We start from the raw sequence: 18,095 nt of genomic DNA, 5'->3' as shown, positions 1-18,095 counted from the left end.
TGAAAACAATATGAAAACAATGAACCTGAAGACTTAATTTAGGTGTTTTTAAGATTTTGCAATTTAATTTGATCCCTGTTTACAAATGGTTACATAATAAGGTCCCTTTAGGTCAAAGGAAGTTTCACACGTCAAGGGGCAGAAAATTCAAAAAGTTTGTTTTATGAACAATATATTCTCATTTCCAAAAAGGTAACTTATATACAGGGGGTGGACAATAAAACAGAAACACTAACTCTTGACTTTAGAGTTATTATTTACACAAACTAAACAACATCTTAATTTTAAGGTTAACCTACTAGTTTCTCCTAAAGCATCTGACCACTGCAAAGCAGAAAAAACTTGTAAAATGATCATCAGTTAGGACTAAAGGGGGCCGAGTGTTTGCCGTTTGGGCTCCTCGGCTGTGGAGCGACCTGCCTGAGGAACTCCAGCTTACTGACCCAGTATTATGCCAGTGGCATCAGATTCGGCTGTTAAATACAAATATTCTACGATTTGTTTATTTGTGAGAATCAGAAATAACTTTTCTGACTGTGTCCCTCCCAATCAGTGTAGCTGCCTTTTTTAATTTTCAGTCGTATAATCAAAAAGCCTCACTAAATTGTTTCTTGCCAAAGGGATACTGCAGAATACTGTGAAGCGTGTCTTTGGTTTTGTTTACTCCCTGTATGTCACATGAGAACGACTCAAACTAAAGACAGCAGAGATTGTCTCTTAGAGAAATGACATATGAGTTCGTCCTGTTATAAAGGATCTTTAGCAGAAGTCCTTCTCTAACTTGGTTTGAAATACTTTAACAAGTTGTTTGCCTGACTGACTTTTCCTGCAGCTTTTCTGTCTTTGCTCATCAAGCTTCTCCCTGGTTTCCTGGATGAGGGCGTCTTCAGGACGGGCTTTTGTTGCTTCCATTCAGACATCAATTCCTTCTGAACGTCCGGCGGAAGCTCGGAGAACACCTTCGGGTCCACATTTCCCGGAAACTCGCAGTCAGAAGACCAGGGGAATAACGATCTCTCTTCTTCCATGACGCCTTCGTCTGGTAAAGCTCTTGCGCCCTCAGGCCTCTGGTGGGTCACGGTGATCAGACTGTCAGATGAATCCAATTTGTCTACAGCCTCTTTTGTGTCTTTAATATAATGTGGGTCTGTAAATGACTGAGGAGACTTGTTTTTGTGTGGGACATCACTGACGGCAGATGAGCTCGCTGAAGTGGCGGGGAAAGAGTTTGTGTAAGCAGGAGACAACAGCTCCTTCTGGATTTCTTCAGGGAGAAGCCTGAACACTTCGGGGTCAACATTCGGGGGCAAACGATGTGTCCCCAAGATATTAGTTTCTTCTGGGTCTAACCTCTGTGTGCTGCAGGAGACTCTCTGAAGCAGAGGCTCCTCTACAGCAACATGTTTTCTTTCAAAAAACGCCTCCGAGCTACAAGGCTTTTTAGTAGTTACCGTCTTTTGTGAGGTATGTTGTGTAATCACACTGTGTGTGCTGAACTGATGATCTGTGCAGTGACCGTTTCCACTCTGAGAGGAAGCATCCTGTCGGAGAATAAAAGAGGAGGAGCACAAGTTATTTCAGGGAAATCCAGAGAACTAAAGCACTATTTATAAGAGGGGAAAATTCTGGTGACATTATGTAAAAAGTATGGAGTGTCTGCAGGTTTCAAATTAAAAGTAAGACTTTTAAAGACCTTTTTCATACCACATGGAGTATAATTTAATATTTGCATCGTGATAACACCATATAAAAGTGTGATGGAAAACCAGGATGGACAGAACGTCATGGAAATTTTATATCAGTTATTCCCAGCAGTAACAATAATTCCAGTTGAAATAATTAAATTAATGCACCCTGGACACGGAGAAGCAGCAAAATCTACAGATTAACAAATGATGAACACAATTAACTGACATTACTGCCTTCATCAGCCAAGACAAAAAGTAAATAAGGAACAGAATTCAATGCTTCTTAAAATGTTTCAATTTTCATGCAGATATTCTGATGAAAATATCTGATCAGTCAGAAGAGGAGAGATTATTCTGCAGTCCTTCACTGTGCTACCTGGTTTTGTGATGAGGAGATTTGTGTTTTCCTGGGAGACGTGCTGTTTGTGAAGAAAGATGTTATGGAGCCTTTTCCGCTGACGGCAGCGCCCCTGGTCTGCAGGTTACTGAAGCAAACGTTAATGAGGGTGAGGTGGAAGACGGCGTTGCTGTCCACCATCTTGTGGAAGAGCTTCATGGCCAACGGGACCAGCTGGACCACAGCATCATCACTGCTGTCTATGGAAACATTAATGAAAAGTTATGCTTAAATCCTTATTAAAAATAATACAATGCAAAACAAAACAAAACAAAACAGAAAAACCCACCACCACACCAACAAATCATGTTGAATTTATTGCCTACTATTGTTAAAATATGCTTTCAGGACGCAGAGATCTCCATGGTGCTGAGGCATACAAATAACATATTTGGGGGCAATATTATACTGACAAAATATCGAGTATATATTCATGACCATCAATGCTAAGGGCTAAATCAACTTTTAATATCTTATAGTGAGTGAAAACCCTGATGAGGTGTCTATGTATATAAATTGATATTGTAACATTAAAGGAGAAAGTGTTTCATGAGGTTAAACATAATTGGGCAGATGAGATTTGGAGAAAACCAAAGCTATACACCTACTGTGAAATTAAAAGTGAATATTCCAGCGAAGATTATGCCATGTATGATTTAACAAAGAAAAAAAAGGTCGCTTTGTGCTCAGATTAGAGCAGGTATACTGACACAGAGAGGCATGGAGGGCTGGAAGAAGAAAGCCGAATTTACTCAGTATGTCACCTTAAAGAAACAGAAAATGAGCATCACTTTGTTCTGTATTGACCTTTTTATTGGAAGATTCCTGAGGAATTGCTTAGTAATACAAAGACTGAGGCAGACTTGGGACATGAGAGCGGGAGCATTGTTCCACTAGGTGTACAATGTGTATTTAGGTATTTTTATTTACCCATTTATTTTTTGAATATATTGTTTTGTTCACCTGCAATTATGATGTATGACCAGCAATACCAGAAGCTATGTTCATGTGATGAAATATGTACTGCGGATTATTGTTCTCTTTGTGAAAAGGTGTCATATGATCCCATGGGGAACGGGCGACTAGGTGGCATGACACTAAAATAAAAGAATTCATTCATTCATATACCATACCTAGCTGTGAGAGCTGAGTATCTGAGTGTCTTTCCTGGTGCGGGAGCTTACCTGAAGTGATCTTCTGTCCTATGTGGTTTGGGATTGGACACTGCCGGCTTTCCCGACTGAACCACTTGTTGGTCGCTGAGTATCTGCGGATGGTAAGCCGGAAGGTCTGCGGCTGCCTGCCATCTTTGTGCATCCTAGTTTTCAGACAGATGATGAAAGGTTACATTCAGCGGCCTCAAAAACAAAATACCACACTAACAAAGTATCTCACCTCTCCACCAGACTGCTCAGGAGCTCCTGAATCTTTTCCAAAACCTCTTTAGTTGAGGACATCTTCTTGAAGGAGTCTTCGTCACTGAGAGACTGAAACACAGAAACAAATTGAAGAAAACATATGGTAACATTTGATTACTCAAACTCCGATTACTCAAAATAACGTTGACATTAATGTTCAGACTCCATTTTTCTGACTGTTACAACAGCTCTGAGGTGGGAAGATACAGGTAATGTGAGCGACACTTAAGCCTACCTGAGGGGCTCCAGTGGGGGCGACAGGTGAGTCGTCAACTCCGAGCGCAAGATTCTTCAAACGCTGAGCGCTGGGACCTCCGAACTCTCTCACCAAGTCATTCAATGGGAAGAGCTGTAGGTCTTTCACGCTGACCAGTCCCAGGGCCTGAAGTCTCTTCGCTGTTTGGTGACCCACCCCTAAAAACACATGACAGGACCACAAATTCATCGTCAGGGATTTGAGTGATGTGGTCAAAAAAACACATCAAAGGGCTTTAAATGCTGCACACTAGTGTTAAAGACAACAAAATAAAATGATGAAATAGTGAACCAGAGAATGTGACACTTACAGATTTTTGGTATCTAAGGGGGATTTATATCATTAAACAGCTTAAAAAGTCCAACTTAAAAATTATGTGAAAATGGTGGTTAAAAATGATTTTTTTATTAGGCTGAAGAGACAGATCTCTCATAGTTATTGTATGCACCGTTTGTGATTTAAATTAGGAACATTTCCCTTGACTTTTCAATCATCCCATGACCTCATATCTATCTATCTTGGGTATTTTCGTGTTTCGTTCTCTGTTTGTTTGTTTTTGTGTGTGTGTATGTTTTGGATATTGTCCCTATGATTTTTCAAAGTATAATTTTAGTTTCAATATATACCTTTAAAAAACATTTTTTTTTCTGTTCACCTTTTTATGAAAAGAGCTATTGATTAGTGACTTATGAGTCATCATCTATACCGGGTACTTTGCGGAGACTGCTCAGGCGGCCCAAGATGTCGCTGACATTCTCTGGCAGCAGAGTGGTTTGCTGGTTGGGTTTGAAGCTGCCTGACACCAGTTTAGTCAGTAGTTTGTTTGTGGCGATGCCAGCGCAGCCGGTCAGACCCAGTTTGCTGTAGACGGCTTCTCTCAGCTCTGCTGCAAAGTGTGAACCCAAAGCTAGCCTCGGATGATCGCTGGCTTCGACATCTGCACCTGAGCAGGAAAAGAAAAACAGAAATGTATCTGTGTATCTGTGGTTGTAAACACTCTTCAAAAAGTAAATGTGATGAGAACTGAGAGTGCCATGCAAATATTTTACAAGTTTTAGCTTCTTGGCTTGTTTCACAACTCATTTCTTGGTTTCCATGAGCCAGATGTGTGTAGATACGTAGCTACACATAAGTGTGACTCACTGAAATGGTTGTAGACGTGTCCTTTGAATGAGAAGTTGTAAGAGTCTGGTGTCTGTGCGAGCCTTTGTTCTACCATCTTTGTGATGTCCATGAAGTTTTCATCAAATCCAAGCCTCTCGACCAGTGGACAGTAGGACATGAGCAGCTCTGGATCAAGACAAGAAAAGGTACAGAAAACAGAGTCAAGAAATATAAAATATACATCTTAGCTAAAGGAATAGCAAACAGAGAACAGTGTGAGCTTGAAGCGCTAATCTGTGGGTAATAATGTGAGTGTAAATGAGGAAAGTGAAGGCAGTGGCAATAGTTTAAGATACTCGTGCTGCTTACTCAAATACACATGGTCTTGGTTTCTGCATTAACACCGCAGCTTTTAGAATAAGTGTCTAAGAAAGAATTTATGGCTCTTTATTTCTGACAAAAAGCACCAAAACCTGTCACTGAGTTGTCTTGTGTTGGTGTATTCAGATTGCTCAATTCATTCCTGCTACCATATAATAGCAAGTGGACCCACAGATGAGAAATAAGCTTTGTAGGTGAGATTTATTTGCAACATCTGTTTATTTACAGGTTTTGGGATGGATTTTACTCTAAATAATAAAAAAAAATAACACTTTCTGCATCCTGCCTACCTGTTACTTTATAGGACATTTCCCTGTAGTGTGTCAGGTCTTCTCCTTTCACCAGCACCAGCTGAGGACATTTCTCCTTTGCATCAGTCACAGACATCAGCTTGGTGACACCCTGATCTCTTGCCACATAGTTACAGGTGACTATGATGTATTTCTGCTGAATACCTGATGATGACAGAGACATTATTGAACCACAATCTGGGATTTTATTCCTCCACCACAAATGATCTTTAGTAGCAGCTCAGTTTACCTAAAGGGACTTCTCTCAACGCTGGGTTTCTGATCATTTCCACCTGAGCATAGAAGCAATCCAGGTCAAAATGCAGAATGACTCTGTCTGCAGGTGCTGATCCTGATGTTTTATTAAAGCTTGGACCTGAAACAGGTGATTATACATACAATAATTACGATCTGACACGTACAGATAGCTGATAGACAGAGTAGTGTTTCTTACTGCATGTCAAAAGCCGGATAAAAGACAAAAATAAGTTGTTTATTCAGCCTCCCAGTCCTCAAACTTTACCAGAGGAAGCAGCAGCAGCGGGGCTGAGTGGGGCTAAATCCACGAAACTGTTCTTCCACTCGGTTTCATCGTCTTCCATCTCATCCTCGCTGGTATCCATTTTAATCAGATTACGATTAGATCAGATTATTTTACAGATTTTACACCAGACACGCCTGTAGTTATGGTGACTGCAGTGGCGAAAGTGTACCAAACAGTGAAAACACTTTTTCGATGTAGCTCCCACTTCAGTTTTGTGCGGTAGCGCCATCTGGCGGCCTGGAGGGATTACAGCGACACAAGGAAATACAATCAATCTGAAAAAATAAAAAAAATAAAATTCCTCTTGTGGTTGAAAATGTTTTATATTTTACTTTCTCGACAATGTACACATAGAGGGTCATAAACCCCTATTTAATTTATTATTTAGTATTAAAAAAAAAACTTTTCTAACGGTTGTCTCGCGACCTGAGCAGACCCTTTATAAGCGAGCCTGACGTCACGAGAGTTTGAATTGGTGCCTGCACCTGTTTCCCAACGGTTAATTAGCCAAACCAAAGTGGTCATCTAGCGTCGTCGGAAGTGTCTTTTTTGCTAATGTTTCCCTCATCTGGACTTTTTGCTGATATAAATTGTCCTTTCTCAAACTATGGGCCTTGTGAGCGGCCTAACTGTTTGTACAAACACGCCACGGAAATGCAGGAGATGTTTGGTGCCTCCTATAAATCATCGATAGTTGACTTTGCAGGTAAGTTGATTGAGGTATCCTACCTAACAACAATTAGCCGCATGTGTGCGTTAGCTTGTTGACTGTTTAAAGTCTATTCAATGCATGTCCAAAGTAATTTAAGAATAAAGTCGGATTAATAAGTTTTAAACTTTGACAGAACTAGCTTAAAGATGAAGTGACTCACCTTTGTACTTAAATTCTCGACTACCTCCTATGTTTTTTTTTTTTTTTTTTTTTTACTTCAATTTAGGGTTGAAAATGTAACAAGCTAAATGGCATCACTTTCTTTAGCTAACCTTACTCACTCATCCCCATAATTTGAAAATTAAGCACAGACGTGGGTCTGTTGTCAGCCTGGCTGCTTTTCAAACACAAAAGCACACGTTTTATATGCTTAACATTTGTGTATTAAAAACACAAATTATAATAGTGTAAGGTAGTGGGTCTTAACCAGGAGTCCTTGAGCAAGATCCAGAGTGTACCAAGAAAACTGGGTGGTTTATTTTTACAATTAAATTCTTTATTTAACCGCTATAGAACCAGGAATAGTCCCACTGAGATTCAAAATCTCCTTTTGAAGGGAGTCCTGGCTAAGAGCACCATGACTTGTTTCACGCAAAAGAAAAAACAGACCAAAAACACCAAAACAAAAGTTTTAACAAACAGCATAAAAATTCACTCACAAGCAGCCAACCAATTTACAACAGGCAATTGAATTAGCAGTGTTCAGAAACCCGGCATGTGTAGTTAGGTACAAAAGGTCCTTAACCCCTTTTGAAACCTGAGCAAATTGGCTTGATTTAGTTCAAAAACGCGAAGGCAATGAGCAACTAAAGAGGAAATGACCCCAAAATGAGCAAGAAATTGGTGAAAAAACCCAATGAAAAGAAAGTAAAATATAAAAGGAAAAAAAAAGGAAATAGTAATATAGTAAAAGGAAATGTAGTGGAGAAAGTGCCTAAAAACGATTAGAATTTTATCATAATTTTAATGATGTAATAATGATAATTAGACATTTTCCCTAGCACTTAAAATGTTTTTGAAAATAATTTTCCTAAATCTAAGGTCTTGAAATTTTTGGAACATTTTTTACCAAGTCTCTTGATGCCTTTTTCCAATGTTTTTGAAAAACTGCACCAATTTACTGAGGTTTCAAAGATTTAAATACATGTGATACACATCTGAAAGTAGCATAAGAAAGTGATGTCGCTCCAGGATTCAAAGGGTCAATCCTGTTTTTAAAAATCTGATGCTTATATAGAATCTAGTTTAAGGTGACTCTGCAGCTGACACCAAGACAAAAACTTTAAAATCACTTTCACCAAAGATGGTATTGGTGTGGGGAATGAAATGTTGTCCATGTGACCAAAGGTTGCAGCTACTGACAATTTTAGGAATCAGTAGAGAACATAAATAAGGAGCCATCTCATGTAAAATGGCCTTTTATAAAGAAAAGTATACCAGTGTTTCATTTTACAGTTGTGCAGAGAAGAAAAAATAACGTGAGTAAGAGTCATTGAGAGGAACTTTTCTGATCTTAGGTTCCACTTCCTCAACAGCTATCTCCTCAACTGTAGTTATCAAGCACAGAATTCAGATCTTCATCATATCTAACAACCAAAATCTTTTCAGAGGGAGGTCCATGAAGTGAAATCTTATCAAATGGGATTTCTGGACCTGATGTGCTTCAATTTAGGGGTTCTTGACATTAAAGGGTTGAGAACCACTGGTGTAAAGATGTTTGCTCTGCACACACCAACACTCCCTGTAGTTCAGTTATGTTAAATCCAGTCTCTCTCTTTATTGTTTCTCCACCATATCATGTGTACTAAGTCCTATTTCATATTCCTTTTGTACAGGAGTGCAAAATGGCTGTCCAGTGAATGACGAGTCCAGAGATGACTGCCTTCAGGAGCTGGAGCGGATCAACAAGGAGATTGAAACTGTAAGGCACGAAGTGGAACAGGAGCGAAGGCGACTTTCACACTACCAGAACAAACAGGCAAACAGCAAAAACACTGTGGCTGAATTCTCTGTTTCCAAGTCTGAGACTGCAGGTAAATATGTAGTCAAAGGTTATAATGGAATATCCTCTTCATGCACAGACTCTACGAAAACGTACACCCAAGCAAGGAAGTACGTGGTTGACAACTCAAAACCAAGGACTGATTTAGAGTATGATCCCCTATCCAACTTTTCTGCTGGCTTAATGTCTTACAGCTCTTCAGGTAATGAGCAAAAAGGTAAAAACAGACTAGGGTTGAAAAGGGCAAGACATGCTGAACCCTGTGACCAAAAGAAACCAGCTACATGTCAGTCTCAGCTTTCCCAATCTCCATCTCTAGAGCCACTCGATGACTCTCATGAAGATGATGTCCTGATTATTGACATTCCTTCCTCGCCAGACAAAAAGAAAGTGAGAGCTCAGAAACCTGTTGATTCTGTTGCTGAAAAATCCCTTCAAGATAAAGTAGAGGAATTGGAGGAGGTCAAAGCAGCCCCTAATTTATTTCTAAATGCTGAGGCTTGTAAGGTGACATCTCCACCTGCATCAACAATAGAAGAAAATAAAGTTTATAGTAATTGCTGTACTGACTACAATCAAGGTTTGTTAAATCTTAATAAGAATAAAGGATGTGAAAATGTACCCATCGATGGGAGTGTAGTTAAGTTAACTGGCTGTTTAAAAGAACAGCAAACCGAGAAAATAACTCACTTTACTGAAACAGTAGTGAAGAAAAGTCCTGAATCTTCAAGTCACCCTGCCACTACCGGCCTGCAAGATCAAAAGTGGAACGATCGGGTGTTGGAAAAGGAAGAAAAAACCTTTAAGACTGACCTGCCTCAGTGTGAGCTGTCCCATAGTGTTGAGAAAATGAATCCACTGCAGCCACATCATTTTCAATCAAAAAATTCGCTTTTTTATAAAGCTCCAGCTGTTAGCTCAGACTCTCAAAGTGAGCAGCACACCAAGCAAGCCCAGACAGCAGAGCAGCCAGCTCAGAACAGGGTTAGTAGTCAGTGGTCTTCCTCAAAAAGTGCATCATCAGTGCTGCCACACAGTCAGAAAACATCAAGCACAATGCAAGGACGGATGCATGATGAAGCTGCTGCTGCTGGAAGTCGCCTGAATTCAGCAGAGCGAGCTTCAGACAGCACCCATGGTCAGGCTAAGACTGATTCTTCAGCATCAAGTTTGACAGACGGAGCTAAGTCACCATCTGCATCAACTAAACAGCCTTTGGTGAAAGAAGATAATGACGACATCATAACGATTAGTTCCAGCTCTGATGATGATGAGCTCAACTATTTAGAAATGGACATGTCCGACAGTGACCCAATGGAGGAATGCTACAGGATCTTCATGGAGGCCAACAACGAGGATAACAGAAATGAAGAGCAGCCAGATGTCTCTGTAAGTTTGCTGTAGACTCTTATGATCTTAAATGAAGACATATCTCCAACAGTATGTAGATCTTTTCACTCGCCTTGTCATTTTTAGGTTGGAGCAATGGATGTGGAGAAACCAGAGTTAGATGTCAAACTTCAAGCACTGGCAGGAAAGAAGCGGGTCGCTCATGAAGCCAAACATACAGAGGTACATGCTACGTACACATGACATGGCTCATGTCAGAGGAGGCTCTGAACAGGAAAACATAGAAATAAACTAAGCTGATACAATAAGACAAAAAAACACTAAATATTACTTTTTTTCAATGCAGTCTTTTTCAAATCTTAAACAAGTACGGTAAAAACTTTAGTTTACTTCAATTTTTTTTCATATTAAACCAAAAAATATAGTTCACAAAAACATTTATGAAAATTACCTAATACTATTACATGTAAAGGTGACAGGATCAAGCAAAACGCACATCCGAAGGACTTTTAAAGGTGCTGGATCAAAAGTCAAACTAAGGCAAGAATCAAACAAAAGATCTACATGTTTCGAATAATAAAAATGTTTCCAATAGAGATCTTCGTCAGTTAGTTCGAAATGTTTCAAATTTTCATTAAAATTAATTTCATTAAAATTTACTTTGAGCTTTTAATACAGTGTGCAGATCTTTTTGATCCTTAGCATTTAAAGGTAATAAAAAATGTATTAAATTGATGGGATAAATCTTTCATATACACATGTAGTATAACTGCATGCGTTTGATAATATGGTAAAATATAATTAACCATAGATGCATAGATATAAATCCAAGAAATATTTCAGAATGGCCTTTTGCTCTCGGGCGTTACTCTCGTGAGATTCACCAATTTCAAACATAAATTCAAGTTTTAGGTACATTTTTTTTTATTTACGGTCTCTGTTCAGCAGCCAGTGACTAAGAGCAGACCTCAACCCCAAGTGCTGGTTCCCCTACGTGGACCTGCGGTGTCAGGATTTACCCCCCAGCCCTCCATCTCCTCCCAGATCCAGCAGGTCCAGCAGAGAGCCTCCATGCTCTCTGCTTCACTTAAAGGTGGTCAGGCTTTTGTTTCCTCTTCCTGTCAGATGACGCCAGAGACCCAGAGTGCACATTTTCCTTTGACTCAAGCCCCTGAAAACCTGCAGGCTGCTCCTGTGCAAAATGGTAAGCACCATTAGCTGTGGGGGATTAGATATATTTTAAGTAATTTTTTTAAAAAGTTGCCATTAAAATGTAAACATCAGATACTTCACAAACGGTACACTTCATTGTCTAATTCCAAGGTTGATGCTTTTATTGAATTGAAATGTTTTATGCTTAATTTTATGCTCTCATGTCTTGTCATGTTTGAGGTTCAAGTTTTGCCAGTAAGATGTCTTGAGACCTGCACTGTTTACATGGTTGTGAAGACAGCACCATTTCTTATGTTTTGTATGCAAAACTTTAAATAGAATTTACTTTTGTGGTGTATTTTCGTAGCTTTGCCCGAATGCATGACATCTACGTGTTGCATGTTTTTCTGTTATTCCACAGCTCACATGAACTGTGTATCTTTGGGAACTGCCGTGATTGAGGTGGGCAGCAACTTGCACCTCATCCTCCCAGAGGGCACCTTCCCTCTGCCCGTCACTTCCACTTCCAGCCAAGTTACTTCTGTGCTAACTCCAATCAGTCACATGCAAACAAGCACTGGGGCTGCGAGACAAATGTACCATCCACCTGCAGTTACCACAGTGCAAAGATACCGCACAATGGCACCTTTTCTCATTCCTGCGCTGGCACGTAAACCTTCACTGCCTGCCGCCTCTGCTGCAGCACATTCAACTTCAGCTGTTTCCACTGCTCCTCAAGCTCCTGTCTATACTCCTGTTAAGGTGAAAAGCAGCCTTTGTTAGAGCTATTTTCAAAGATTTGAACTAAGTTTTGCCTGGTGTAAGTTAGATGGTTTCATCTGTTGAAAACTAATACTAAATTTATTGTTTTAGCCAGTCCCCACTAAGCGTAAATTGAAGCAGCAGTGTGAGGCTACCAAAGACAAAGTTCCCCGTGACATCCGACAGCGCTATGTCAACATGTTTACAGAGGAGTTCCTCAAGACAACAGCCAATGTTAATGATGCCTTTGAAAAGGTGAGCTTGTGACCCCTAATGTCATCCTCACTGACAAACTAGAACCTCGGTATTCATATCTGTCCTTGTGATCATTAATAGGCACTTGCTGAAGAGAAGACTGTGTACAATCGAAGTGTAAACAAACTCAAATATCTGAGTGTTGCAGTGAATGCGCTGAAGAAGCTGAAGAACCAAAGTGCTATTGCTATCAAAAGTAAGATTTTTTTATTTGAATTTGACATGCTGTCCTTCGTGAAATGTGATAAGACATAATTTGGTTTTATTTAATCTATGTATATTTTTATGGTGCAGATGAAAATGAAGTCAACAGCCAAAGATCCAAAGGCAACATTCCCTTTGATCTGAAGAAGTGTAAAGAAAATGGTGAAAAGATTTGGTTTCCTTCAAATGCATTCATCGTTTCATTCAAATAGTTTGGCAGCTTCTCAGTGACTTTATTTTCCCAGCAGATGATACGGCATTGTATGAGAGTTTAAAGGACTATATTTTGACTGAAGAGAGACTTGTTGAGAGCAACTATCCCGTCCATCACCCAGAAAGACCTGGCTGTGCTGTACTTTTTACTGACAACAAGAAAAGTAGTGCAGACCGTAAGTCAAAAACTCATTCTTCCTGAAAGGACAATTTGATGTCTTTTCATGTTATATCACTAGAGGGCACACTCAGCCTGTGTTGCACTTGCAGTGAGGGTTTCTTTGATGAGCTTCTTCTATATTTTTGGTTGAAGCCCTCAAAAGGATCTGCTGTCGATGTGGAGCCACGTACTCTGTGAACCAAACGGGCAAACACATCCGCAAGGAGGAGTGTAATTACCACTATGGTAAAGGAGTTACAAAAAGAGGCGAGTATACCATAGTTTTATGCTTTAAAAACATCCCAAGTATTTGCATAAGGACTTATATTATGAGATCATTGTATACATTTTTAAACGTTCAACAGTGCCAGGTGGAGTGGAGACTCGCTACAGTTGCTGTGAGGGAGTCATGGGAGCACCTGGATGTCAAGTGTTTCAGGTAGGAAAAGACATTGTGAGAGATTTTTCTGTAACTTGATACTAAAACCTTCTCACATTTACCAGCACGTGCATCACGTAATGATTTGGTTTTATATTTTTTCTTGACCAGTTGCATGTCCATGACTCGCTCAGCCTGGATGGCTTTGTGTCGACCTTCTCCAGACGTCCGTCAGATATTAGCTGTCCTGGAGTCTACTCCTTGGATTGTGAAATGGTGAACAGCTTTTTTAAAACCTACTGTATCAAACCCTTAACTAAACTCCATTTTTTTGTGGAAGTTTCATTAGAATCCACAATGAAAACTGGTAATAAGACCACAGATCCTGTGCAGATATACTCTGCTGGATTTTCCTAAAAATACAATGTATAGACTCAGACAAAAGTAATCCTTCTCAATCCCTCCCCTTTTTTGCGGTGTGTTTTCTGCCAAGATACTGCCCTTTGCCTGTATTTTCTTATTTTGCTGTGGTTGGGATGTTCCTGGCTGCAGCGTGCAGGTGGAGTCGGGACTTTGTTGAATGGAAGCAACCAGTTGCCTGTAAGCAGCTCATATTTAAGAGGAAGCTAAGAAAATTGCGGATGAAGTGCCAGAAAAATGCTAATCTGGGGTTGGCTTTCACTTCGCGATACTGTGTATGAACAGTAACTGACAGTTCCTAAATAGTATACCTTTAAGTAACACAGTTCAGGTAACATGGTATGTAAAGAAAGCAATATAACTGTTCCAAAAGAAATACCCTATAGCTTTTCAGATTTCCCCAATATATTACAAAACTAAATAATTAAGACCATTAATAGCAGCTTGTTATTATGTAAGCACTTTGATGCGCTCATGTGCTCTGATGTCAAAGAAAACAAAAATTAGTGTTTGTGGATAAAATTAGATTTTTGATTGTTGATATTAAGCTGGCCTTGAGTATGCAGCGAAAACAATGTATATTGTATTAATCTTTGTCCTCATAGTGTTACACCATTCATGGTCTGGAGCTATCCAGAGTGACGGTGGTCAGCTCTAGCCTTCAAGTTGTCTATGACACCTTCGTCAGACCAGATAACGAGGTCATCGACTATAACACCAGGTAATGACATTACATACTTTACAGTGTTTTTCCTCTCTTTTGACAAAACCAAACAAGCTCAATCCCCACTATGTGAGAGGGATACCAGCGGAGATGAACTGTGGTAAACTTAAGTGCCAGTGCTTAACCATCTCCCCCCCCTGAGTAAAACCTCAGCTCTCTCTCTCTCTCACACACACACACACACACACACACACACACACACAGACACACACACACACACACACACACAAAGTTCATACTGCATCACCCAGCAGTGGGAGCTTTTATTTGTTTTATATACTGCAGTGGAGTTTGGTAGTTGTTGGTTTTCTGCCTCTTGAACCAAAGCGAATGCCACAGTCTATTTTGTCTTCTTTTTTGTTTTGCGTCTTTCTGATGCATAGACGGCCTAGTTTTTTGTTGGGACCCCCTTTATATAGGTGAAATACTTTTTTTAATAACTTAAAATTTATATGAAAAACATCAAGAACCTAAAAATGTATATTAAAGCACTTGTACTATATTTTAAATTAGAATTTAGAGAGGAAATATGGCAATACACAGTTAATGTAGGCGCTAATACAGGGTGATGAAATAAAGGAGTTGATGCAACTACAGTATTTAACAGTGTCTTTATCGATAGCGTGTGTGACACTTCACTTGTCAAGATTTTCAGGCATCAGTGAGGAAGATGTGAAGGGTAACCGCACCTCCCTCAGAGAGGTGCAGACGACTTTACTGAGCTTCATCAACGCCGACACCATTCTGATTGGACACGGCCTGGAGACAGACCTCTGTGCCCTGAAGGTGACTACTATTAGTTTTCTTTAACGTCATACTTTCACAATGTCAGTTCTAGTCCTGGCTAACTTGTGATTTTAAATAAGCAGATATTTTTAAAATCCAAGCTGTGAGCATGTTTGCATGAAATACTTTTGTTACAAACAAAAGGGCCACCTGCTAAATCTTGTTGTATGAGTATCCCTGTGCATACCTGATGTTTTATTTTGATTTTAAAACTTTATTTGTTAGTCCATGTTATCGTCTAGTAATATTGCTGTTTTCCAGATGGCTGATTAGTGAGGTGTGCTTTTTTTTATAATATTGATTCATAACGTGGATGTATGTACAGAGTGTTCACAAACTAATGTAAACATCTCACAAGATACTAAAAAAATTAAACAATCGTTATTCCAAACACTGCTAAAACGTGAGGTCATAGAAGGTTGAAGGACAAGCGCCAACCTTTTATGGCTGTTGAAGGAGTTTTGGCAGCTTGTATTCTGACCAAAGGAATTGTGGCTGCATGTTTAATCAACACGAGGGATTAACAAATGCAAGTTAGCTTTAAAAAAAACTATTATCCATTTTGGTCAAAGGTTTGGATGTCTAGAGTAATTTTTCCAACAGGTATTTTATGTGTCTCAATCATTACACAGCTGGGTTGACTTTGAGTCAAAGTCTTTTAAGTGAATGAAGAGTGGCACTAGAAAGCCACACATTTTAGACAAAACCAGGGTGTGATGCTTTAGGTCATTTGGTCTTGCTTGCATGTTTTTTCCAACTGTCCCTATTTCATATAGCTGATTTTAACTTTTCCAAAGAGGATACTCCCAGTCATAAGAACTTCAGCTATCTTCCTCTTTACTTTAGTTGCTTCATGGGACAGTGGTGGACACATCAGTGGTCTTCCCCCACCGTCTGGGCCCCCCTCATAAGCTGACCCTTAACAAGCTCACTGCTGAATACCTCAGGAGGATCATCCAAGAGAGTGGTGGGTCATCACGTATAACTACAAACACCATACAAGTCAGTGTTTTATTTAAATCTCCATTGAGTTCAAACTCCAACTTACATCTGAAACAAATTCTGCATTCAAATAAAGAAATGGATCATAATCAGACTACAGAATAAAAGGGAAGTCTGCCAAAATGTATGTATTTGCAACACTGTGACTTATCTGATGCTGATATATTTTTTGTCAATGGTTTGTTCAAATACACTGTGTTAATATTTCTCCCAGTTTGTGGCCACGACACAGCCGAAGACGCTGCTGCCTGCATGGAGCTTATGTTATGGAAGGTCAAAGAAGATGGAAAATTGAAGAAATTATGAAAATAAAGCATAACTCCCACACTGTTCATACATATAAACTTAATGCAAATCTGAATTCCACATATATTTGTGTTCTGATGACATGAAAAGGCTGTGTATTTTTCAGTTTGATTACATATTTTGCTTTGTGTTAAAGTATTTTCTGTATGTTAACTTTTGATTTGCAGTGAACGTGTCCATGCCATTATAAATATTTGTGGAAACCTGAAGGGATGGATGTGAATAGTATCCAAGTAAAGGCACATAATAAAATCACTTTGTGTATGTGGTTTTTTTTTTATAAGTTACAAAGCCAATGAACATTCAGCATGTAATGTCCATTTGGTCCCAGGTGCACGTATGCAAATAAGAGCACACCTGTCTGCAACTGAACTGATTACTTGTGATACACGAGGGAGCAAACAAGAATGTCCACATATGCTGGAATACAAATAAATGGTACTTGTCTATGTCTCACAGTGTTTTTACTTTAGTTTACATGCTGACTGAACTTCAGTTTATGGTGCCTGAACAAGTGAAACAAATAACACGTTACATTGTTGGTGGAGTTTAACAAGAATACTGTAAACTGTAAAGTGCCTTTTGTTTTTTTTAAAGACTGATTTCTCACCAAATTTAGTTGTGACAATTTTGGTCTAAAGCTACACATTCAGATCAAGGGTATCGTGATTAAATTACATGACTAGAATCAAATCAGCGAAATGTTATTTCACGCTTCTCACGCTTCAGTTTTTTACCAGCTACATTTTCAATTCAGTTACTCAGTCTTTCTCTTTATCTGTCCCTTTTTGCCGCAGCACCTCCAGAGGCAGAAACTGCAGGTCTTGATGAAGAGGAGCATAAGAAGCAGAACGATGGGGAGGAGGAAGACCAGGACATCCAGGCTGTGATACTGGTACCAGGTGAGCTCATGGACCTGAACCCTGAGGTACTTGTCCCCTTTATTTCTCATGGTGAACTCAATCCAGAATACCGCCTCATCCCGAGGACTCACTGGTCTGTCGTGGTGGAAATGAGTGTCCGTGACCAAAAAGAATGCATTTCTGTAATGTTAGTCATGTATAATCCCAATAATCTTATTTTACCAGATAAAACTGCATTTTGGAGTGGCCTTTTACTGTGACCATCCCAAGGCACACCTGTGTAAAAACGGTGCAGTTTATTCAGCATCTTAATGCCACACCTGTCAGGCGGATGGATCACCTTGGAAAAGGAACGTCAATAACACTTGTTTTAGTAAATTTGTGACCAAAAAAGTATTTTAATATTTTTCATAGGAAACTCCCTAGATATTTGATTTGAAGTCTTGAAAAGCAGGACCAACAACAAGTGTTTAAATTGTTTAAATTTTGTACACTTATTAAGACCATTATTGTAACTAGTTAGAAGAATTAAACAAACATAGTAAAATCTGTTTGTGTTCTTTCCAAAATTACGTGGACATGCATTGTGTTTAATGCAATAGGCCTCAGGTGCATCTATGCAAATTAAAGCAAACCTGTCTGCAGTTTAAGTAATTACTTGTAATACATGAAGGGATCTTACAATGTTTTTACTTCGGTTTAAAGGCCGACTGAACCTGAGTTTATG

General features: G+C 39.3%; 2 protein-coding genes across 6 annotated transcripts; one reads left to right on the top strand and one right to left on the bottom strand.

Annotated features, from left to right (window-relative positions):
• Positions 1 to 37: 37 nt before the first annotated feature.
• Positions 38 to 6,316, bottom strand: poli (polymerase (DNA directed) iota). Its single transcript, XM_042487721.2, has 10 exons — positions 6,058 to 6,316; positions 5,785 to 5,910; positions 5,535 to 5,699; positions 4,903 to 5,049; positions 4,466 to 4,702; positions 3,739 to 3,917; positions 3,481 to 3,572; positions 3,270 to 3,403; positions 2,065 to 2,285; positions 38 to 1,541 (listed from the first exon to the last, which is right to left on the bottom strand). The coding sequence occupies exons 1-10, from the start codon at positions 6,155 to 6,157 to the stop codon at positions 777 to 779; spliced, it is 2,166 nt and encodes a 721-aa protein (XP_042343655.2). The 5' UTR covers positions 6,158 to 6,316; the 3' UTR covers positions 38 to 776.
• A 222-nt stretch (positions 6,317 to 6,538) lies between these two features.
• LOC121944053 (uncharacterized) lies at positions 6,539 to 18,063 on the top strand. Of its 5 annotated transcripts, none has more exons than XM_088076499.1 (16): positions 6,539 to 6,784; positions 8,626 to 10,181; positions 10,269 to 10,364; positions 11,268 to 11,346; positions 11,716 to 12,056; positions 12,168 to 12,311; positions 12,393 to 12,507; positions 12,606 to 12,677; positions 12,761 to 12,904; positions 13,042 to 13,155; positions 13,254 to 13,327; positions 13,439 to 13,543; positions 14,293 to 14,408; positions 15,059 to 15,197; positions 16,044 to 16,164; positions 16,414 to 16,760. In XM_088076499.1, exons 1-16 carry the CDS (start codon positions 6,634 to 6,636, stop codon positions 16,503 to 16,505), a joined length of 3,459 nt encoding a protein of 1,152 aa, XP_087932625.1. In that variant the 5' UTR covers positions 6,539 to 6,633; the 3' UTR covers positions 16,506 to 16,760. The 5 variants fall into 5 exon arrangements, with proteins under 5 accessions (XP_087932625.1, XP_087932624.1, XP_042343657.2 ...); XM_088076498.1 differs by having other exon boundaries at positions 11,091 to 11,346; XM_042487723.2 differs by having other exon boundaries at positions 11,088 to 11,346; positions 12,764 to 12,904.
• Positions 18,064 to 18,095: the final 32 nt, after the last annotated feature.

This window comes from Plectropomus leopardus, chromosome 4, assembly GCF_026936395.1.
Source record: "Plectropomus leopardus strain MGB_pleo_1.0 chromosome 4, ASM2693639v1, whole genome shotgun sequence".
NCBI classification, from domain to species: Eukaryota; Metazoa; Chordata; class Actinopteri; order Perciformes; family Serranidae; genus Plectropomus; species Plectropomus leopardus.
This window is presented reverse-complemented; position numbering and strand designations above follow the sequence as displayed.

Coding starts and splice junctions, on each gene's coding strand:
- poli (XM_042487721.2), bottom strand. CDS start 6,157: ATGGATACCAGCGAGGATGAGATGGAAGACGATGAAACCGAGTGGAAG. Junction 4,703..4,902: donor ACACGTCTACAACCATTTCA/GTGAGTCACACT, acceptor TTTCCTGCTCAG/GTGCAGATGTCGAAGCCAGC. Junction 3,404..3,480: donor CTGAGCAGTCTGGTGGAGAG/GTGAGATACTTT, acceptor TCTGAAAACTAG/GATGCACAAAGATGGCAGGC.
- LOC121944053 (XM_088076497.1), top strand. CDS start 6,634: ATGTTTCCCTCATCTGGACTTTTTGCTGATATAAATTGTCCTTTCTCA. Junction 12,508..12,605: donor AAGTGCTATTGCTATCAAAA/GTAAGATTTTTT, acceptor TTTATGGTGCAG/ATGAAAATGAAGTCAACAGC. Junction 13,544..14,292: donor ACTCCTTGGATTGTGAAATG/GTGAACAGCTTT, acceptor TTGTCCTCATAG/TGTTACACCATTCATGGTCT.